The sequence below is a fragment of the Hemibagrus wyckioides genome, linkage group LG17, assembly GCF_019097595.1.
Source record: "Hemibagrus wyckioides isolate EC202008001 linkage group LG17, SWU_Hwy_1.0, whole genome shotgun sequence".
NCBI lineage: Eukaryota > Metazoa > Chordata > Actinopteri > Siluriformes > Bagridae > Hemibagrus > Hemibagrus wyckioides.
Genome location: NC_080726.1, coordinates 17658451 through 17682438, shown reverse-complemented (window position 1 = coordinate 17682438; position 23988 = coordinate 17658451). Strand labels below are relative to the sequence as shown.

The 23988-nt window shown below is 38.2% G+C and overlaps 2 protein-coding genes across 4 annotated transcripts in view; one reads left to right on the top strand and one right to left on the bottom strand.

Moving 5' to 3' along the window:
- The window catches only part of slc8a2b (solute carrier family 8 member 2b), a 39567-nt gene extending 29606 nt beyond the window's left edge, over window positions 1-9961 (top strand). For both annotated transcript variants that reach the window (XM_058413362.1, XM_058413361.1), the window contains one exon: window positions 47-9961. In XM_058413362.1, the coding sequence (XP_058269345.1) occupies window positions 47-423 (377 nt within the window). In that variant the 3' untranslated portion in view covers window positions 424-9961. The remainder of the gene's footprint in view (window positions 1-46) is intronic.
- Window positions 9962-11318: 1357 nt separating this feature from the next.
- masp1 (MBL associated serine protease 1) lies at window positions 11319-23988 on the bottom strand. Of its 2 annotated transcripts, XM_058413363.1 has the most exons (12): window positions 23872-23988; window positions 22480-22705; window positions 21331-21508; window positions 20616-20747; window positions 17767-17963; window positions 16583-16730; window positions 16367-16485; window positions 15944-16022; window positions 13281-13400; window positions 13124-13195; window positions 12489-12557; window positions 11319-12377 (listed from the first exon to the last, which is right to left on the bottom strand). In XM_058413363.1, exons 1-12 carry the CDS (start codon window positions 23883-23885, stop codon window positions 11500-11502), a joined length of 2232 nt encoding a protein of 743 aa, XP_058269346.1. In that variant the 5' UTR covers window positions 23886-23988; the 3' UTR covers window positions 11319-11499. The 2 variants fall into 2 exon arrangements, with proteins under 2 accessions (XP_058269346.1, XP_058269347.1); XM_058413364.1 differs by lacking the exons at window positions 11319-12377; window positions 12489-12557; window positions 13124-13195; window positions 13281-13400 and adding an exon at window positions 14141-14233.

Below are 23988 nucleotides of genomic sequence, written 5' to 3'. Positions count from 1 at the left end.
ACACACCATCCCACTTTCTTTCCTGTGCACTCTGCCTCTCTATCAGACACATTTGCTAGTAAAGTGGCTGCCACACAAGACCAGTATGCTGATGCATCGATTGGTAATGTCACTGGCAGCAATGCGGTCAACGTTTTCTTGGGCATCGGTGTGGCCTGGTCAGTCGCCGCAGTCTACTGGTCAATAAAAGGCGGCAGATTTAACGTGGAACCTGGCTCCCTGGCCTTCTCCGTCACCCTCTTCACTATTTTTGCCTTCATCAGCATGGCTGTTTTGCTCTTCCGGAGACGGCCATCCATTGGGGGTGAGCTCGGAGGTCCTCGAATTCCACGCCTCATCACCACGTTGCTGTTCTTTGGTCTGTGGCTTCTTTACATTCTCTTCTCCAGCCTGGAGGCTTACTGCCACATCAATGGCTTCTAGATCTTTCTTGAATGTAAAAAAATTGGAGATCAGATATTTACTACAAACTACACACTATACAGACGGCTCAGATCAACATAAACCGAGTCGAGGGCGAAGATACGCTTAGCGACTTGCAAAGCTTCCTGGAGCACTTTCTGAAGATGAACAGAAAAAAAAGATAAAGTTGCTCACAAATTCTAAGAGAACAGATGTAAGACGCACACAAAAACGCATGAAGAATGCTTCATATTGCCCACATTTATTATGTAAAACTTTGAGAGAACAAAAACTTTGAACATGGGGTCTCGTAAAGAACGATGGAAGAGTAAGATATGAGGAAAAAAAAAAGGAAAATGGTGGATAAGGTACAGTATGTTAAACTCCCATTTATAGATTTAAACCAAAATGCAAAAACAAACCAGAATTACATTCTCACTGTCATTTTAAGGCAGGATAGAAAACATTAATTTAGTATAAAATCCAAAAGTGACATTAGTAAAAGTTACTCAAAGTCAGGATAGTTTTAAGCACACGGTCTATCGATTTTGTGGGCGTGTCTTTTTGAAATCAGGTATACAAATGATCTGTGTGTAGTTTTTAGACCAGACCACCACCTTTAAACACTTGCCTTTAAGCCTCCAAAAAAAAAAAAAAAAAAAAAATCAGGGATAGAAAATATGGACTGAAGCTGCAGAACTTTGAAATAACAATTAAACGAAGCAATGACATACTCAATCGAATAGAATCAATTTCATCAAGCTTTAAATTCACTATAAAATTAATCAAATAAAGCCATTGTAACATGCCCAGAGTTTGAAGGATATGCTGATCGAGCACTAATCTGCTGTCGAGTGATAATTATAACAGAAACTTTTTTCTCCATAATATCAATCCTTCTCTGATATCCTCAATATTATTAGCACTATTCATTTATTTATTGTGTCCTATTTATGTGTTTAATATGCATAAGTTTGTTTGAGTATATTTATAACCCAAAACTGAAATTTCAGAAAGGTACTTCAGAGACTCTTAGGCCAGTTACCTATTTACTTTTTGTTCCTTTCTGTCAGTCAGTTCTATTTCCAAAAATAAAAATTTTCAAGCTAGTTTCAAACTAATTTAACGACAGTTACTAATAGATGCTGGAACAAGTCCAGAGTCTGAGCTAGTCATTGCTAAACCATGATTTTGTGTATTTTTTTTGTAATTATTTGAAGGTACAGCTGTTGTGAAACTTCAAACCCCACAAAACGTCAGTTGTTTGGTTTCTTCTTTATTCCACCACTATTATTGTTATGGAGTCCGACTGCTCATGTGTCCTATTTTAATTTAAAATCTGTTAGGTTAGTTAACTGCTTAATGGTATGTTCAACTGAATATATTTTTATTTCACAATGTTTTTTTATCGCCATTTTCCCGACTCACGCAGCTCAACACTCATCTGGTGTTTTGTTTTTTTTATTGAAAACAATTAGAGATTGTGTAATCTAATTTTTATATTTATTTTTATGAGTGCCAGTTTTGAGAGGGAAAAAACAAAACGAGGGAGGATTTGTATGCTGTTCTCAAAATGTTTGCATGTTGAACAGTGTTTGTGTAGATAAATGTTCTGAAACTAGTACACGCTAACGAACTGTTCTCCGTTGACTGACAGCTCGCCCCAGTGTGGGTCCAGAGTGTTCAGAGCCGCAGCGGTTAATGTCACAGCCATCTGCTCACATTAGAATGTTGTTTTGGAGTTTGTCGCACATTTCACCCAGCTGAGGTTGATTCGGTCCTGCGCATCAAGGCTTTTGAACAGGTGTATAAGACCTGGAAAACCTTGTGTGTGTTGGGGTATCCTTTATAAATGCTTCTGCATCTATCTCTAATAATCATGCAACTGAAGTTCTTTCTGTAACATAAACCCTTCCTGGGCAATTCTATTTTAAACACAGAATTTTGAGCTCATAAAAAAAAACTTAAAGCTTATAAACCATTGAGTTTATAAACCAGTCGAGGCTCGTCTATAGGGACAGAGGAGCCAAAGCTGCAGCAAAACCTATAAGTCCTTATTCACAGGTCCATAGATTTTAAATTCTGCTGAAACACTAGAAACACTAATTACTGCTTTAGAGAGACCAAATATTTGTTGCTATTTGACCGATACAAACTGACCTTCCATTGATTTGATAATCTTTCAAGACATACGGCTACTGCCCCATTTAGCAGTTATTTTTTCTCTCAGTGGTCAACTGCAACAAATGCTAATAGAGGCCCTTCTGAGTAAGTATCACACAGGGGACGACAGGGTTGCCAGGGTCATAGTTTTTATGCCAAGTAGAGATACTTTAAAAATATTCCACTGCCGCCAAGAGTTATTTCTATTTTAAGATATATTGCAAAGGGGAGACACACTGACCTTGTTTCCCATACTGAGAAGAAGAACACAAATGTTTCAGGTCTGTTTTTGTGGTTTGAGTGTTTGAGATGTAATTAGATTGGAAATATAGCTGAAACCTCGCAAACCTACTTAATTAGCTCTTCTGGGTGCAGCTTGCAGGTGATGGGAAACAGACCTGAATCTTTTAACCATCTTTGAACCTATCCAATGTGGGGAATATTACACTGTCCACCATGCACACACTTTCACACGCTCAGTTCACATCTAGGAGCATTTTAGCATAGCTAATCCACCAATCTACCACATGAAACGGAGCTGAGGCCCCAGGAGCTGTGAAGCGAGAACACCCATGTTCATTCATCTTCATTAACAGCTTTGTTTTGATCAGCGATGCAGTGGATCCATCACTGGGCACTGTGCCCTCACACATTTGCATACTCACAGGGGTAACTTAGCATAGCCAAGCTGCGAGGTGGGAAAGCTACCTGCTGCACCACCAGCATATTTTAGTAATGAATGTGTCCAATCTTATCCTCAAAGGGCTGGTGTGGGTCCAGTTTTTAATTTCAATCCTGCAGGAGCCACACCTGATTCCATCAGTTTATTTAATTATTTATTTGGCTCCTGGTTGGCTGGAATGAAGTCCTGCACCCTCACTGGCCCTTCCTGGATAAGTCCATGCACCCCTGATGTAGACGGAGTAACAACTGCGGTGTAGTTCACAATCTGTTCTGTGCACTCCTGGCACCCTTAAGCATGATGAATCATTAATGTAGAATGTAATAAGTGGGGTATTGATTGGTCCAGTGTCTCAATCTATTATAAAAGCACTCAGTATCACAACTTAGTATTGTGTATAAAGCAAATCTATAGTTCTGTCTATTTTTGTTTGTAATGAACAGTGTGCTAAGCTAAGCTCTAAGCCATGCTTTTGGCAGGCTTTATTCCCTGCACAAGGCTAGGCTTTTACCTGTGTGGTTTGGTCGTCTTTTGTCTGTTGGCTAGTCCCATAAAGATGCATGTAGGAGTACAATTTGACAGAACTTGAAAGACATGCATGGGTGGTTGTATAAAAGTGTACAGTGCTAATTTAGTTCAATGAACAACATGTACTGCACCGGAGGACAGATTCTATGACTTTAAGGCCATCTATCTAGTATACACCTCCAAGGTGACAAATACAACAGATTCTAAATCAGTACACAGTCCCAATTACAGCCTCTGTTATGCTTTGCCTTGCCTTTTTCCACAATTAGCTCCAAGTTTAGCATGGTGCATGATATATGTGATAATGTCAATAGCCCCCCCCACCTCTATATGTGCGTCCATGTGTTATGTAAAAGAATAATTTCAACATATTATATAAATAATTTATGTATATTTTACAAATATTTTCCACCTTTGTCAGTGACAAATTGGGCATAATTATAGCAATAAGTGTCTTTGTTTTTACTTGAAGCTCAAAGCAATATTTGTCCTTACATTTTTCCAGCTAGGTCAGGTTAGTTGGGTGAGGTGATAGAAAGCCTAAGCAGAAATTTTGAAATGGAGAGTATTATTTGAAAAAAAAAAAGAAAAGAAATGTTTGGACACCATTAAGACATTCCAGTATTGCTTTTTCGTTGTGTGCTTAGGATGATTGTCTGCTGAAATACAAACTTGGTTTCAGATTAAAGATAGCAGTTGTGCTATAACAAATTTTCTGTGATGAGTGATTTTCAGGCAGAACTACTTCTGCAGAAGCTAAAGTACACAGAGTTAGGATTTAGTGCTGTATTGCATTATTTTGCCAAATTTGCCACTTAACACCCCCCTTTGCCAGTTGCTACTGCCTCCTCCGCTGTGCCTCTGTTAACCACCTCCAGTGAACATGACAGTTGCAGATGGCCTTTGCACCATCCAAATTATCTATAACAACTTCAATGCTGCTGGTTTCTTTGCCTCTTTGTACAAATCACCCCATGCCTGCTTGCACTACATCTGTTGCCAATGACCCACTGGCGGTTTTCCACCTTCTAGTGGAATCTCATTTCTCATCACACATCACAGCTCATTTCCTTCCAATTGCAGCCTTTTTCACCTTGATCTCAGCCTTCCATCATCCTGGCATTCCCTCTCTCTCTCTGGAAAACACTAAAGGCCCTTTACCTCTGTGTAATTCTTCATCCATTAGACCAATGTCTTCTATCAGCCCTCCCTGCTGAATTGTTTTCACTTTATCTTGCATCCTCAACCGCCCCAACACACAAGTCTTCCCCCTCTGGGCAACCTTAACCTCACCTCACCACATGTAATTTGCATTGTAACACATTATACCACTTTTCCAGTTTGACTTTATCAGTTTCCTTACTACAGAAAATTATCTGGGAAATGCAGGTTTGGTTTCTTGAACATCAGAACTGAAGCATATCTTCATCTACCAGCTTCGTCTACCAGCATGCTGTGTTGCCCCGTTAAAATCTATACAGATACTGCTTTATCCATTACCATTGTGCAATTTCTACCACACTATTATTGCTGGCCATCCTTGGGGATATACTTAGACAAGTAGTCTTATTCTTACTTATTCTGATAACCTAGTTACCTAGTAACGGCATCAATAATGGACATTCCACTAACTCCCTAAGCCTCAAGCCTTTGAAACTTGCCACCATTTATTCCATTTAAATATAGAATTAAATATATAAGTATTTCAACTATTGACCAGTACCTGCTTTATTCCAACATTCATAAGAAATTCAGATCTTTCATACCTTAAGTTCTTTAATCAAGGGCTCACCTCACAACAGGGAATTACCCACTGAGTCCTCACTATCACCCTTCAAACCTTTGCGCCCACCTTCTTACCATACTTGTGTCACAGATTTTGCCAAGCTCTACCATACTTGTGCCACTCTTGACTGTTTTTAACCAGATTTGCTCTGCTCCTCAAATTAATATTTACACGACTTCCTCGAGTTCAGATACTCACAAAGCACACTATGGTCTGGCCTTTCTCATATTGGCTCCATTATCACCCATCACTGATTTCAGAGCCATCTCTAACAAGTTGGTATTTGGGATTGGAATTAGTGCAGTGTCTTCAGCATCCAGGCACTGACTTCTAGCAAGTATCTTCCAACTCCAACAACGCTTGAGCGTTGGTCTGCCGCTATATCCTAGACCCTAGACATGTAGGGGTTTGGCTTTCTAGCAAAAAGCAGCAGTGGAAATCCTCATACCATGAGTTGCTGCATGGTCTACACTCACAAAATAAGATAAAAGTCCTTAAAACTCACTCTTCCTTTTATCTATCTTCCTACATAATTCCATATGTCCAACATTTTTACACTCTACTATACAGGTTCTCAACCCTTGTCTTGTAGTATCCTTTGTCCCGCACATTTTCATTGCAGTCCATGATCCCAACATACCTGATTCAGCCAGATGATAACCAGTTCTTGAGTTGAAGTGGGTGTGGTTGAGCAGACAGGATAGAGGGTACTTCAGTATTAGGGTTGAGACCTTATGCTTTACCACATAACATATTGCTTGAAGGTATGGTTGGCACTTGCTGAATAGTTTGGTCTTAGCAATAGCAGTGATTTGCATCTCTCTATAATCTGGTTCTGCTTGTCTTGAAATCCCATTTATATTCATTTTCAGGCTTCGTTTAAAAACATTTCTTCCATGTGGTAGAAACTCAAATGATGAGAGGTACAGGTAGAACAATTCAACAAATAGGGACTTCTAGGGTAATACTTTCCACGTAATAGTCACCATGTTTTTACTGCTCCGTTGCTATTTATTTAATTCACTCATTCTTCTTTAGTCACTATTTTATCCTGGTCAGGGTTGTGGTAGAGCTTGGAGATCACCCCAGTAACACAGGGCACCATGAATGGGATGCTAGTCCATTGCAGGGCACCATAAATGTACACACATTCACACCTAGGGGCAATTTCTGGTCTTCAGTCCACACACTGGCATGTTTTTGGATAAAACCAGAGAACCTGGAGGAAACCCACAGAACGAACGTATGATACTCTGCACAGACATTTTCCCAAGCTCAGGATCGAACCCCTGGAGCTGTGAAGCAGTAATGCTGCCAGCTGTGTCACTGTGCCACCAGTGCTGTTTACGTTTTCCTAGTATCTATTTATTCAAAAGCAAAATCCACAATCTAATCTTTAAGAGCACATTCTTTTTTATAGTCAGTTGATAATGTAAGCCTCGAGAAACACAATTTTCATGGAACAAAAAAGAGCTGTCAAGGGCTCCTGAGTGGTGCAACAGAAAAGCGTTTGCCTGATTGTTGTGAAATTATGAGCTTGAAGCCTTTCCATGGCTGGTTGGTGTCTGTCATGAGACAGGGGAGAGCTGGCTAATGGGTGGGAATGTACAGATGACCAAACTAGGGAGAAAATGGAGAAAAAAAAAAGAAAACACATCTACTAAAAAATAAATAAAAAATAAATAATAAAAACATATGTATGCCCTAAAAGTATGTTTCTTCTTCCTAGGCACATAGTTGTTCTCTTGCCCACAATGGCATTGGAGCTTATTCGCTGGCGTTATGCTGTAACCTATGTATTGAGAGCACACTGTACATAGTGAAAAGAAAGCCATTTCAAATACAACCTAAATGTTTTGAAGCACTATAATTATTTGCTGATGATGTTGTTGTTGTTGTTGTTGTTTGCATTATGGTTGTCTGGACCATTCTGGTGTTTTAGCATTTTCTGTTGCAGAAAACTGCTGCTGCTAGTAGATGATCACATCAGTTTCCCCCTCTGTTTTCTTGTCTTATTTGTCTTGGAAGGCATGTCTGGGGTTTTAAGGACATTTCCAAACTTTAAATCCAATGAGTGGAACTACTTTTTATACTGAGAATGAAACATGCCATAAACCATACAAGTGTTTAAAGTGCCCTTTATCTTCAAGGGTTTTATAAGAATATTTTAAGCTTTACCTTTTAGGTAATAATTAGATGTTGATCTTGAGATGTGTTTTTTAGGGGAAAAAAAGTCACCAATTGAATCGTAATACAGAAATACATGTACAATATTCCTAACCTGCAAATTCACTAAAACCCATTTATCCAAAACGATCACGTCATCGCTCTGAGCGTAATGTCCAATCAATTCAAACAGACTGTTACTGAATTTTTTTTAAAGGATTGTGTGACTTGATTATTGCCTTAGGGACAAGTTTTATTATTTTGTTATATGTTACTTTTCTAATGTACCACCACTGAGGTGTTATACGTTCTGCTATTTTACTCTGGACGCAACAGGAACCAAAATGGATCGAGACAACAAGTGCAATATAAAACCTGCCGCTTTTCTTTTTTTTTTTTTGAGGGCATGTACAAAAATATTACTTAGAAAAAGAAATCATCCTCAATGCAATAATCATTCATGTGTTCATTGGCTTTGTTAAAGAAATGTTCAGAAATTGATCACGTTCCACAGGTTTATAGATGAATGTCAGCCTTTATTACGTTTACCAGAAATCAGGTTTCATTTATTTCCCCTTTATGTCACAGATTCAGTCTTTGTATCACACAATTATACAGATTTGTAATCCTTTAAATACAAATTTCCTATGTGTGTCATTTTAGAGGTCGTGTTATGGAAGTAATGGTTGGGATTAATGTTTGAGATAATTACGTACACTTAGTATGTTGACTTCTTTAAAAAGAAATTATAGTGTAAAACTGAACTGAAAACTAAACCCTTAATCTGTTTGTATAAATCTCCCTATCGCTCTCACACACACACCTCCTGTAATTTTCCTTGTTAGAAATTTCTACAGGATTTGTAGATTTGTATGAGGTAGAAAAAATATTTCCAAATATATTCTATTCTAAAAAAACCTGCTCTTTTTTTTTAATATCAATTTATCCTGTTTAAAAAACCCAATTTATGATCCACATAAATGTTAGAAGTATGTTCCATGCTCCACCGTAGCCGTTTTTGTCTATTAAACATGTGTTTCAGGGTTCATTTGTGTCACTGAAGGAACGAGAGAGAGAGCACGGGTCTCTACGCTCAATGTGTTGTTTTAATGTACTGCCTTAAATGTAACGTTTCAGTCCACTGAGTCAACTGGTCATTCGATGTTACTAGAAATGTGTTTGCACTGTGCTGTTCTGCATGTCATAGATGTGCGAAAAGAGAGAAAAAGCATGTCCAGTTTATGTGCATGATCCGTTTTCAAAAAAAAAAAAAGTTTTAAAAAGATATCTGAAAAGCAGTTCTTAATGCTTTTATATGGTTACCATTTAAGAATAAACAAAGAAAAAGTTGTGAAAAGTCATTTTAATTGGAGTATCTTTGTGCTACACTTGGCAGAAACTCAACACTGGAACACACACAGTGAAGCATGGTGGTGGTAGACAGCTGGTAGTTACCCTGAACCTCTTGTTTGCTTCTTGGTATAAATGCCTTCGTTACCTGCTCACTGATATTTGGTGCACAGACTCGTGTCCATGTGATGTTTGGGATATATATCTATATTTTTAAACCAATCACTGATTGAGAGTTTTCCAGAACTTTCTGCTGCAACCCCCCCCCCCCCCCAAAACAAAACAAACAAAAAAAAAAAACTAACAAAACAAAACTGTAAAATCCTTGAAGGAGAGATTTATACTGAGATCATGAGGAGGTATGTGGATGTAATAAATGAGGATATGAAGCTAGTGGGTGCAAGTGTTGAGGATGCAGAACATAGGGATACGTGGAGAGAAATGATTCGCTGTGGAGACCCCTGAAGGGAAAAGCCGAAAGGAGAAGATGTGACATTCTGTTAATTACATGAATTCTCATGGTAACTAGTTCTCCCAGAATTACCGTAGACTTTGAGGTTTCACAGCAATGAGTGAATATTTATTTACTTGCAAACAATTTTGCTCAATAGATTGTCCAGTTAAGTCCATTACAGTTTCAGGATGTAACACTACAAAATGTGAAAAAGTTCATAAGGGGGTCAATACTTATGCAAGCCACTGTAGTATTCTATTAGGTACATCCTGTCTAGACTGGACCATAGCATGAATGTGAAAATGGAGCCTCATTTCGATCAAAGCCTCTGGTTTTCCAAACAGATTTCTAAAGTACAGGCTCACAAAAAATAAATCTGCAACCAGGTCACAAACTGATAAACAGGAAGAAAAAGCACTGACCTCACCTTGTATTCTGATCATCACCCTGACCACATTAAACTTTTTTCAGGACACATCCACATAGACTAGTTCATCCATTAATCTGTAGACTTCTAGCGTCCAGGATTCAGCTTCCCAAATCATGAAGCTACTTGACAATAGAAATGTGTACAAGACAAACTACCTACTTAGCAGTAGCTGTCTCCTCCTAAACGAAAAAAAAAAAACAAACCCTGCCTACTTTTCATTTCCCACCAAAAATCCTGACCCCGCCCCTTTTCTTTTTCCACAAATCACATACAAAAGTCAAATCCCAGAGTCTGAAGAACAATAAAAATAAGCTAACGAGAAAGTTTTGAAGAGTGCTGGAGTAGTAAGGGGAAATGAAGAGCTTTCTGAAGCAATTCAACTTTCCTTCCAAATGTATTAAAGAAACAACAACAAAAAAAATATGTGACGCTAGTGACATCTAGTGGTCAGAATGAAGCGGTGCATCATTCTAATAGCTCATTAGTGCATTCCGATCGTTTGCTTTCCCCAAACTTCAGAACGCCTTCGTTTCTTTGTTGGGTCCATAACCACAAATTATCTCTGATCACTGAAACTAAATTTCACCAGGGTTTGTTATTCTCTAGAATCCAATTCCAAATCAATAACGTCTGATCATGTTGAAATCAAGCTTCCAGACATCATTGATCGAATTTTTGTCAGAATTAATCAGTACAACGTTTTGAAGCAACAAGTTTCTTTTTTAACACATGCTTCAGAGTTCAGAGCTTCAGCATCGAAGGTGACGTCACTGTGCTGGACTTTACCTGATACATAAAACAAATGGGATGATCAATATCCAAATCAGATGATCAATATTATCACTTGAGTCTTACACTTCTTAACCAGAGGATAAATTACAGAACTTATTCATTGATTGCACTAAAAAGCTTCTCAACCTCAGAAACCCAACCAGATGAAGCAACACAAGATTCTCCTGCCTGTCACCTTCCTGGAAAGAAGACAATGTATTAAATATTATTTTATAAATGCAGACGACTTAATAAAGCTGTAACACACTAAATCAGGTTCATGTGTGTGTGCATGTACTGTATGTAATCTATTTTATCATGCTCTTAATTTGAAATAAATAAAATAATGCCAACATTTTGGTTAACTGAATGTTCTGTCCTGAAGAGTTTGAAGGAGAAGCTGACCCAGCGCTCATCTGGTAAAATTCTGGTATTATATTAATAAGTAATATTTATTAATGAAGTTATTAATTATTAATTTATTAATATGCAAAAAATCACAATTAAGTTAAAATCTTACATTTTGTTTTATTATTCTCTCTGTTAAAGACAAGTAAATTAGTTAAAAAATCAGTAAATTTGTTAAAAAATCAAATGACACTGTTAACAGATACACGTCCAAACGTTTATAGATTCAGTTAGTCATAAATAACGATGAAATATAAATTGTGACCTATACAATGTAAAAGCTGTTAAAAAAACACTCAAAGACAGAAAAGAAAAGATACACATGAAGACTGAAAAATCCCCCCGGATGCCTGCGTCTGTCACCACCAGCACTCTGTGTTCATGGTTTTGTGCAGCCAGTTGGCGTAGTTGGCCACTCGGGTGTACACCCCATACACATGCCGACTACCGCATCCCTCTGGCCCGCCCCAAGACACGAGACCCTGCACCACCCACCTCCCACTGTGGGGATCCTTCATTACAAATCCACCCCCGCTGTCCCCTAAACACGTATCGCGTCCTCCTTCGTAGAACCCGGCACAGAACATGTTTTCGGTGATGTTGTAGCTTGCAGAACGCGAGGTGTAGCTGGCTTCACACTCTTCCTGAGCAACAACCGGCAATTTCACGTACTGCAGTACCTCCGACACGACACCAAGATCAAAGGTTATCCCGTTGTCCAAGGCAGAGCTATTAGGCATGTTGATCCCCCAACCAGCAACCACGCCTAGCGTGTTAGGCAAGGGGGTACGAGTCTGACCTTTGACCCACGGTGGGGGCAAACAAACAGACTTCACTAGCTCAGTCAGTACTACATCTTGGCTAAGTTTGACCAGGGCGATGTCGTTGTTGTAGTTGCGCGGGTCAAATTCTGGATGGAGGATAAGCATCTCAATGGAGCGGTTGATGGCTAGTGATTTATCTCGGACGTCCGTGAGCCCCAGTGTAGCCTGCACGTGTTCGGGAGCCACTGGAACAACCGACATGTCCCGGAGCTGTCTGCGGAGCACGTGAGCAGCCGTAAGCACCCACGATGGGGACAGGAGAGCACCGCTACCAAACCAGCGACCCGTTGGAACCCGGGATGTGTCCTCTACATACAGAAGCACCTGCCAGGGAAAAAGACCTGGCAATGCTGCACGTCCACCTACAATCCGCTTCTGGATGGATGGGAAGGGCCGTGACTCCTCGCCGCATGCTTACACACAAATCAAATGCATACAAACTTTCAATATTTCAGACCTAAATGCATGAATACCAGCAGACATACAGTATAGATAAACCTTAACGATTCACAGTTTTAGCTTACCTGCTTGGGCTTTAGCTGTCGTACTGGGCGACTGGAATTCAGAATCCGACTGTGTGCTATTGTACAGATCTATTACATCACACAGAATCCAAAAAGCTTAAAAAAAATACTGACAGAAAATTCAACCACAAAATCATGAAACCTTTATCTCCAGATAAAGAAGGTGCCAAAGTTGAATCTGTTATCAAACTGGATATGAAGGAATTTATTCAAAAATCACAAATGCTATGAGAAATCCTGAGTTCAGACTTACTAATTTAGACAAAATTTATACAATTTGTACTGTTTCATATTAATCAAAATCCATTAATAATGACAAATTGCTCTAACAAGTGCATTAGAAAGTAAATAAAAGGAAGAATAAAGAAAGAAGATTTATTTCACTACACATTAGAGGAGATTTTTCAACCAATTAGTTGTCATTTTGTTGTTCTATCAGACATGCCTTTTATGGAGTTTTGTGGGTGTGGCCGAATGTAAGTCAGCAGTCCGATTGGTGTTTATCAACAGGCATTCCTCAAGATGCTAAACTTTCGAGGACATTTTATGATGTTAGAATCTCAGCTATATAAAGTACATTCACAGAAAGCAAACAAGCTGAAGATGCATGAAGAAAAGTCGGAGAAAAGATTCACCTGGATAGCATGTAGGTAGCTTGTTTCCTTCCTCATTCTTCCACACACCACTCCAATCACACGTATATGTACCTGTATTGACCGAGGAAGACAATAAGGTTTAAAAGAAATGGTTGAACTGCTTGTTGATCATTTCTAGTGAGGGTGAGAGACAAACTCTGTTCTCCAGGTGAACTCTTGCAGCTGTACAGGATCCTGGATCCAAAGGTAGTACTGTTGCTGGCATTAGCATACACCACGTCTCCTAAAGATACATCTACAGGACCACAGTCAATCACTAGAGAGAGAGAGAGAGAGAGAGAGAGAGAGAGAGTGTGTCAATATTTCTTTTTTCTGAGATGCATAATATAATACATAAGGTTTTGAAGGATTAACACCAGATAAATAATGTTAGACTGCATGTATTTGAATTAAGAAGCTAATTAATCAACTCATTCGGATCAGTAATTGCTTACTGGCTGGGAGTGATTACCAGTGGGAATTTGGATGGGACGATTTTGAATTAATCCATGGACAGAATGAAACAGAACCATAACCATACCTAATTCTGCTGTATCCTTCTCATCAAATGAAGCTTCTGTCAATGTCCATGTCCATGTCCGCTTACCGTGAGCCAATCTGAGCTAGTTCTATTTTATTTTGAAGGAGAAACCTGTTCAGCAGTTGATTCAGTAATATTTACAGAGCAGCAGATCCATCCATCCTCCCTGGATGTTTGTTGAGTAAAATCTTTGGTGTATTTAGTGTAGTCGCTAATGAAAACTGTAGTCAAGAAAATCCTTGTAGGCGTGACCTACACACAGGTTGTTTTAAAGTCAGGGCGTAACCCGAGTCTGAATCCAAGCAACTTTCCCTCTGTGAATATAATCCCTCACTACACACCACTCTGAATAGCATCCCAGTCATATTAACATTTTATTATTTGTATCATTTTTGACACTTGATGGTAGTTTACTGGATTAGTGAACTCTTGAGTGTGTGCTGTAACTACTGGTTAAATAACAGACCAGACTCGCATCGTGTTCAACACTGGAATTTACTGTTTTACAAATATACTGGGGAAAAAAACAAGTTAAACCACAGAATGGTGGCTCCTTTGAGATTCCTTGTCTGGTTTGCAGGACGAGCAGTATGAGAGAAAGAGGGAAGAGAAAGTGAGATGAAGAAGAGACATTAACGACATGTACACAGCTATTAAAAACTGTCTCAATAAAATGTGTAATGTAGAAATTACTCAATTAAACACAACTTAGATTCAATTTAGGCTACAGAAATGGGGGAACGTGACTGCAGAACTGATCTCCATATATAATATATGTAAAGACATAAATATATTGTACTGCTATGTATGTAAAGACATACATAGCAGTACACTGCTGTATATACTTATATATACTTATATATACTTATATACTTATATATAAGTATATATACATATACTTATGGTGGCAGAGAAGTGCAAAACAAAATAACAAATCAGAAAACAAAAAAAACAAATAAAAAAATCAATAAAATAAAAAACAAAATAACAAATCAAAAAGGAAAACAACAGAAAAACAATAAGAAATTAAACAACAAATTTGAAAACAAAAAACAAATTAAAAAATAAAATAAATTAACAAATCATAAAACAAAAATAACAATAAAAAATAAAAAAGCACAAATCAAAAAATAAAATAAATTAACAAATAAAAAAAACCCAAAATAACCAAAAACAATAATAAATTAAATAAAAAATTTGAAAAAAAAAATCAGAAATCCAAAAATAAAATATCAAATAAAAAAACAAAATACAATTTAGAAAACACAATGACAATTCACACAAACTGGAAAAGGTAGGTATAGTTTGTGAATGGAATTCTTACTGTTGATTGTAAGAGACATCTGTCACTCAAGATACACAGGAAGTAGGAAATTGTGTATCTAACTTTATTTCTTTACAACAATATTCTTTTTTTCTGAAAATTTTATGTATGTTTTATGATTTATTTATTATTTTGTTTTGCACTTCTCGGAGTATGGTATATATCATAAAGCTATATCGTTTAAAAGGTTTCAATAAATACACAGGAAGTCAATGGTACAGAATAAAAGTCAGTTTCAGAGCTTTGGATTAAAACTCTGTATGATAGGGGCTGTAAAAACTTCTTAATGCTGTGTGTGATGGAAATGAATTTTGGATGAAATCGTCTCAATTTTAAGAAAACAAACTCACAGAAAGTTTATCAAATCCAGTGTGGAAATGTTTTTTATTTAGACTCTGGTCACAAAAACCTTACTAGCATTTCCCATGGTTTTTGGATAGCTAGCAAAATAAACGCAAGTCAAATCAATTCAGTTTGTAATCAGATATCAGTTGAAAAAGACTTCTGAAGCTGTCACATCATCATCATCATCATCATCATCATCAAAAAAGTTATGTTTTAAAAACTTACAAGCTATAAATAGACATTATTATAAAGAAATGTAGTGAAGATTAGCAACTGAATGAATCAGTAATTAATTATTTTCCCTACCGGCTCCAAATGTACAGGTAGGTGGAGCTCCTTGTATTGGACTGGACATTTTAAAATGCCAGAACATTTGTTCATGTGAAAGTGAATCATATTTCTGTTCAGGAAAATGTGTTTCCTGTTTTCAGAATTATTGTAAACATTTAGTTGAAAATCTCAGAATTTGACCATGTTTTCCCCAGGCTATAAAACATCAACAACAATATTGTACCACAAACTTGTGGCATTGGAATGAGAGCTCACATGTCTACACAGCCTGATTGAGAACACAAACACACACACACACACACTCACACTAACTGCTTACTTCTACACAGAGGTACACGGCTGCTCCAATTCCCATCTTCCTGGCACTCTATCTGGTAATGCTTCAACTCTTCTCCATCCTGAGGAACAGTGAGAGTCTGAGTAAGTCTGTCTGGTGTTTATTAAAGAAAAACCCTAAAATATGTTTGTGATATGATTCATAATTCTGGTGCTACTTTTTTCAGTAGGCACTGGGAGAAGTTAGCATTATCATCACTAAGACTAAAGAATCAAAGCACTGCTGCATCAGTGCCTTTGGGTAGAAATGACACAAGGGCTAAATCCCACTGCATCGCTATTACAGGGCAGTTGAATGGCATTGTGGGTAGTGTATGAAGTGAAAATAGAACTTGTTAAAAAGCTTGAATTATAAAGATTAAAGTGTTCTGTATGTTTGGCTTTAAAACCAAATCTGCATAATCACCTTTTGCAGTAAGTATCCAGGGTCACAGGTCACCGTGATATGCTCTTTAAAATAGTACTTAGACTGTAGTGGTTCAATCTGTCCATTAGGTGGCAGAATAGGAGCTGCACATTCACTGCCTACAAACAACAACATTAATATAAAAACAGAAATAAATTTTCATTTTAAAACATTTTTCCTACATATTAGTCCCTAAGAGAATCCAAATGCTGTTACCTGTCGAAGTGTAGGTGAGCTTCCAGCCCAAGTTCTCTCCTGAGTTATCGCTGTGAAACAGGATGCTCACAATGTTACTTCCTGTCTGGATCCTACCAGGTGATCTGTCTCCACAGAACGGGCCTAACACTCGCTCTCCTGCCTGAATCTGCAAAAACAAAATCATCATCAATCAATTCCATCACCGTCACCAAGGTCATCATAGCAGCATCTGTTAATAATCATTAATTTAATTCGATCCAACCTCATTTGTATAGAGTGTTTAACAATGGACACTGTCTCAAGGCAGCTTTACCGAAATATAAAAATCTAGAAAAAAATGACAAACTTTAAAATTAAATGTATATTTATCCCTAATGAGCAAGCCTGGGGCAACAGTGACGAGGAAAAACTCACTAACACGATATGAGGAAAAAAACAGGAGAGGAAGGGAACCTTGTCCTCATTTGGGTGGCATAAATAATGTCCTTTTCTACAGCTATATCAAGTCAAGTGGAATTGTGCAACAGGTCAGCATAATTTCCTGAGTTCATTATAGATTTAACACAGATAATCATTATTAGCTTTGGCGCCATCTAGCGGAGACTATGTGTCAATGGCTCTAAAAACTAAACCTCAGAAAGAGTGCAGAAAAGCGTCTAAACCCCTTCCCCTTGATTTTAAGCATACAAAAGCATGTACTTAACAGTATGAGCTAGCAAACTAATAGTTAGAGAAACAGAAGTCACATGACACTCCTTTCAACCTCAACATGTCCTTAATACAGGTATAAACGCCCGAGTCTGAACAAACTGATCAAGTGAGTGTTCAAAATCTCCAGGCTATGACACAGATGCCATCGTAGCTTGACGCTTCAGGATTGGACAATCTTCTGCCATGTTCATACAAGAGAGATATTGTTACCATCGTAATGGCTAATTCACACGCTTGTAATCATGCAAAGCTAAGTTATTCCTTAAACAACATTCTTGAGGATAACTGGCATCACTAAAGTCACTATTATGGTGACAAAATGGTGCCACCCCTAAGCCACTATCATCACTGGTTCTTGATTCCACACCAGCAGCAACTCTAGAACTAATGCAGCTGAGAACTGACTCATGCCTTGTCTGTGTAAATATACTTGCGTGTGTTAGCACTGAAAGCTAGCACCATAGCCTAGAGGATGTGACATAAATCCTCACCTTGATGTGATCGTAGGGGCAGGTAACGTCGGGATGATCCTCTATATCAAAGGTGTCATCAAATTCCAGAGTGACAGAGAAACCCTTCTCCAGGTTGATTCGGTAGAGACAGTCCGAGCTTTTTGGGTATGGCTTGGGAAAATCTGCACTGGTGATCAGTCCAGAAGCCTCGGTGTACACGCTGTCACTGCACTCCACTGAGCATACAAACAAGATTATAACGTGTCTTTGACTGGCGCATGGTTCTTGGTGGCTGGTTTGAGTATTTCAAAAACTCCTGATGTCCTGGGATTTTTGTGGAAAACAATCTCAGATGTTCAGAATTGTGGCAGTTCCTGGCCAGACTGGTTCCGACAGACACAAAGGGTACAGTAACTCAAATCTGTGCTCTTTACAACCGTGATGAGCTGAAAAGCATATCACAACACACACCATGTGGAAACTTAAGCCAGATGGGCTACAACAATAGAAGGCCACTCCTGTCAGTCAGGAGAAGGAAGAACAGGAATCTGAGGCTGCAGTTGGAAACTGGACAACTGAACTGGATAGTGATTCACCATAATAAAAGATCTTTCCTCTTGCTTACACACAGTAGAGCATAAGAACGTGTATGATCCATTGTGGATGTACTGGTCTGCTGGGGTCACTTGCAGAGACTGTGCCACAGTGACCCCTGCAGGTGAGACACCAGGCCTGGTCTAATGTCTCTACTCAAGCTACTACACCCTCTTTGCTACGTCTGCCAAAGTATTCAACAGCAGCCAACAGCGGCCAGTCTTGCACCATGGCCCGAAGCAATGGTCTCCTCCCTGTCTGTGGTCCAGTTAGGACAGTGAGCTGTCTGTCTGTTTGCAAACAGATCGGCTTCTGTTCTATAGGCATTCCAAATACTTCCTTTTGAGTTTGCCAATGCCTCTGGACAGGAATGCTTCAGTCCTGGTCCAGTCCTTGGCCATATTTACCAGCAAATTAACGTTTAAGATTTTTGAATTGCTTTACTGATGTTGGAACCATGGCATTAACAAGATGGTCTAAAAGTGGTCTACCAGACTGACCAGCTCAGGCAACTGGGAGCTATTCAGGTTAAGCTTTGGGTGTGGCATCTTTCCATGTCTAGAGGTTGTCCATAGGGCAAAGGTCATGAGGTGACATGTTGAGGTGAATACACAGGAATGCTCCACCAGTTTGCCTAGAAGGAAACAGAGCCACTGTTTTCCATCTAAGTGACTCTAATTGGTCAGTTTACTGTATATTTACTCAAAAACAACATTTCTTTGGCAAAAGGCTTAACCCTGAATCACAAGATTTCCCTGCTCCTACTGCACTGCTCACAGGGTGACTGAGGTTCACAGGCATTACTCAGATTTCACTGGCAGCTCAAATGTAAACATTTGCCATTTATCTTTCAGATATAATCAGTGCAACTGGGCCAAAGTGTGGACATAAAACAGACACACAGTCCACCCCATACAAACCCACATATACATTAGCATGATTTCGACTGCTCTTTAGGTTAAAGTAACACGACAACATGCTTCGAGTTACACAACTAAATCACAGCCCTGCTTTCATTTTCCTTAACACTGACCTTATTTAGGAATTTCCAACAACTAATCCCATTAAACCGAGGTCTCCGGGAGTTCTTACCGCGGGTAGATAATCCGTATGATTTATAGAAAACCACCATACATTCCTTAAAGGTATACATTTTAAAATAACGGAAAGAATAAAAAGCCACATAACATACACATGACTTAATTTACTAAATCACCAAAGTGATAAAGTCTTGTGTGGGAGCAGCTGGGTCTCATGTCCTGATAATCCTAAATGTCAGCAGGGTCAAACTAAGCCAGTTAACATTTCTTAAAGTAGTTGTGTTAAACACTTATAGGATTTGTTCTCACAAATGTTTCAGCTTTTGGACATGCTATACCCCAAACAAAGAAGGATTAAACAAAACTGTGTAAGTCTAAGCCCAATGGTATTCAAAGACAATCAATGGCAAATTGTTTAAATTGGCCACTGGAAAAATAGTACACCAGTTTAAAAAAAAATAATGCCCTGAACCTGTTCCCTGTTTAAATGCAGAGTCAGTTCAATTAAATTTATTTGTATAGCACTAATTATTATTAATAATGGACATTGTCTCCAAGCAGCTTTACAGAAATATAAACTCAACTGTAGAAATTAAATTAATATTTAGCCTAAATGTGCAAGACTAAGGCAACGATGGCAAGGAAAAACCTCCTGAGATGATATGAGGAAGAAACCTTTAGAGGAACCAGGCTAGGAAGGGAAACTCTTCCTTATTTGGGTAACACTGGACAATAAATAATGTAAATGTTGATAATGTCCTTTCTGTAACTGAATATGCTCAAGTGGAATTGTGCAACCAAGAGTTCCCAAGGAATTAATTTCATTTCTGAGTTCATTATAGACTAAATAGAGTCCTCTTCCAGGCAGACAGGAGTGGAAGCTGATGTGTTCTTGTAGCCTACCAGACTCAAGGTTTGGCGTGTTGTGCATTTTGAGATGCTCATCACGGTTGTAGTGATTATTTCAGTTTCCTGTCATCGCTAACCAGTTTGTCCATTCCCCTTTGACTTCTTTCATTCCCAAGGTGTCTTACAGAACATCATTCTGTGTAAACTTTCTTAAAAAGCCTGTTTAGGACCAATGATACTGAGATCACATTTTTTTTCTTGACCATTACCCTGCTGCGTGATTAGCTGACTGGCTCACACAAGTTCCTCTAAATGCACCAACCTTTTAACTTCAGGTTTGGAGGAATCAACAAGGCTTTGTGTTATAATGATGTGTATTTTAATGGCACGAGAATATCTTTATACCTTTGCACGTTCGATTATCAGAATGAAGCTGGTGTCCATATCGACAGGAGCAGTAGTAGCCTCCGATATAGTTATGGCAAAAGTGATCACAGGCCATGACTTCATCGTTTTTATCTCTACACTCGTCTATATCTGTGGACAATCAGAACAAAGAAAGAACGAGGCATCAATCATTCATAAAGATGTGTATAATTGTCCATTTTATGTTAGCCCATGCTAGCCAACCTGAAGTAAAAGTTCCAGTCACACTTATAGTGCTGTATAGTGTGTTCACATTACTACTGATTTGCATATAGTGACGCCCACAAAATTCCATAAAAGGCAAAGCTAACAGATCTGAAAACAAGAAGACTAAATGGTGAAAGAGTGTCTCATAAACAGGGCATGCGCTAAATATTTCAGTAATGCAGCTCAGCTACTCCAGAGCATCAGCTACTTTTTTTACAGGGGTGCCATTACTTTTGTCTTAATGGAATTTCTTTTTCTTAACTTACAGATTTCTTTTCAAGTCAGTAATATGAAACATCAGAATCAGAGAAATGAATATGAAGCCGATCAAAATGTCCACAAACTTAGGCTCATAAGATATGAACGTTTTTCCAAACTAAATGGAATTTCACATTTGAGGCCCAGTTATCTGTAACCCTGTAAGGTGTGTGTGTGTGTATGTGTGTGTGTGTGTGTGTGCGTGTGTGTGTGATTTTATTTTTTTTACCCACTGCACTGTAGTGCGCTTCAAACCCAGAGTAATGCTCCTCGTTGGAAAAGTCGGCGCGAAATGCCACACTGAGAATGTTCCCTGGTGATAAGATAACATCGTCAGCAGGAACCCGTTCTGTGTCCGTGTTCTCTCTTCCACAAAATACTGCTAGCTCCTCGCTCTGTGAGTACACCTACACACACACACACACACACACACATATACACACACACACACACATACACACACAAATAATTCCAAACATAGTCATATATATTACCATAAAATTCAAAAATATTGGAAGCTTCTTATTTTAACAAATTGGAAGTTATTTTAATACACACACACACACTTCCCTTATCTGTCTGCCTCGTTTGGGTGTTTACACTAAGCGTCAGTGAACGATGGGTCATGCATGACTAACTCACACACACACACACACACACAGAACCAACTTATCACAACACCATTTTTCACTGTCATTCCACCTGTTTTGTTTTGAGGTGTGTGTGTGAGTGTAGGGGCAGTGAGAGGGTAGCTTGGTGGGTTGTTCTACCCTTTGAATATAAACATCACCCCTGTGGTTAAAAGGCCCTGTGATGTAAGTGAGGAATAAAAGAGCTGGTGTCATGCTGTCATAGGAAAATAATCAACAATGCAGTGGAGTAATGCGGCCTGACGCAAGATAAAGTTCTTGTTACTAACCCAATGTTGATTATTTCTGAAAACGTCATGTACCAATGTGTTTTTTCCCCAAACATACAAAAAAAAAGTTGAGAGCAGTAATGAGCTGAGGTCGAGGAACTGACAGAACACACACATGGTACTGACTGTGCTTCATTTCTATCCCATTTTTTCAGTGTTTCTTTGATTTTCCTCCATAATTTGGTCTTGGCACTGTAACACATTCGGAGTAGAAAGCTATCTGCTAACTCACAGACACACACTTGTCTAGTGTTGCTTTGACTGATGAAAGAGAATGGCCAGTTTTTCTTCTTTGGCTCTTGCCCATGGATTGCTGTGTCATTGTTGGGATTTGAACTCATAATCTCCTAATGATAGGGAAAAAAACACCCCTCTGGTTTAAACCACTAATGAGATCCAGCATTCCATTACACACCTAATGCTGAATAGATGTTGGTCAAACAATCCAAACGAACTCACCTTTACATAATCGTACTCGCACAGGTAAGATGGTTCGATGTCGAAGTGCATGAAGTAGAGGCGAATCTGATATCCTTCCGGAATGCTGATATTCCACTGGACCTCACTGTCCTTTGGATACGGCTCAGGAAAGCCCGGCGAGTGCATGGTTCCATACATGTCTGAGAGCAGGAGCACTCGGGCCCACGCTGCACTCATACACAGGAGAAGCACTGCCACTGTGATGCTGTATGAAAACAGGAGAATGTTCTTGCTCAATCCAATCTAAAGCTCATTCCTGCTTAGTGTCCAGATGAAGGAGAGAATGAAGATCAAGTTTCTGTCTGTATTTTAAACCTCAGTGACTCAAAACAAGCAGCAATGAATCTAATGACAAATGGAATAAAAAACTTAAAGCTCAAAACCACTCTTTGTCTCTGTTAAATAGTCAAAATAATATTGTACACATTGAAATAATATCTGAATAAATGCATTAAACATTATGTTGATCACATAAACATGTACAGAGGAGGTGTGTAGAGATTATATTATCAATTAATAATTCAGTTAATGCAAACTATTACTATTATTATTACTCATTCTATATCTATATGTCTATCTATCTACAAAACCCACTGCATGAAAAACTGCATAAACAACAACAACAACAACAACAACAACAACAACATAATAATAATAATAATAATAATAAGAAGAAGAAGAAGAAGTGGAGGAAGAAGAATGCATTATAATTACAATACAACAGTACTACTACTGCTATATTATTTTTTTTAATAATTATAGGTATTAACTTTTATTAAATTTTTATAGCTATTAGCTATACTGATTCTTCTTCTTCTTCTTCTTCTTCTTCTTCTTCTTATTATTATTATTATTATTATTATTAGTAGTAGTAGTAGTAGTAGCATTAACGACAGCAACGACATACTACATCTAACTACAAAGGAGCAACATTATTATAGTTATTATAATAATAATAATAATAATAATAATAATAATAATTATTATTATTATTATTATTATTATTATTATTATCACTGACACGTTAAACAAATAATAAATTCATAATTTTAATAAATAATGAATAATAAATATATCAACAGCAGCAACGACAACTGTTTACTTTGTAATACGTTCCCAGTGGTTTATGTTAAGTTAAAAAATGAATTTTAAATTCTAAACTAAAAAGCGCAGTTTTAATACAGTTTCTGTATAAAAACAAACAAACCCCGGGGTTAAAGTGAACCCACTGAAGCTCTACACGTCTTTCCCTTTAACTTACACGCAAACAAATCTGATCACACCGATAACTGCTGCCTTTATATAGCTGTTAATACGCAAAGAAACGAAATACACAAAACTGGAGTGAAAAACAGAGTAGAGGCTTTTTACCGTCTTAGATCCATGAGCTGCGGTGCGTGAAAAGGGTTTCCTACACACACACAAACGCACACACACACACACACACACACACACACATACACACACACACACACACACACACATACA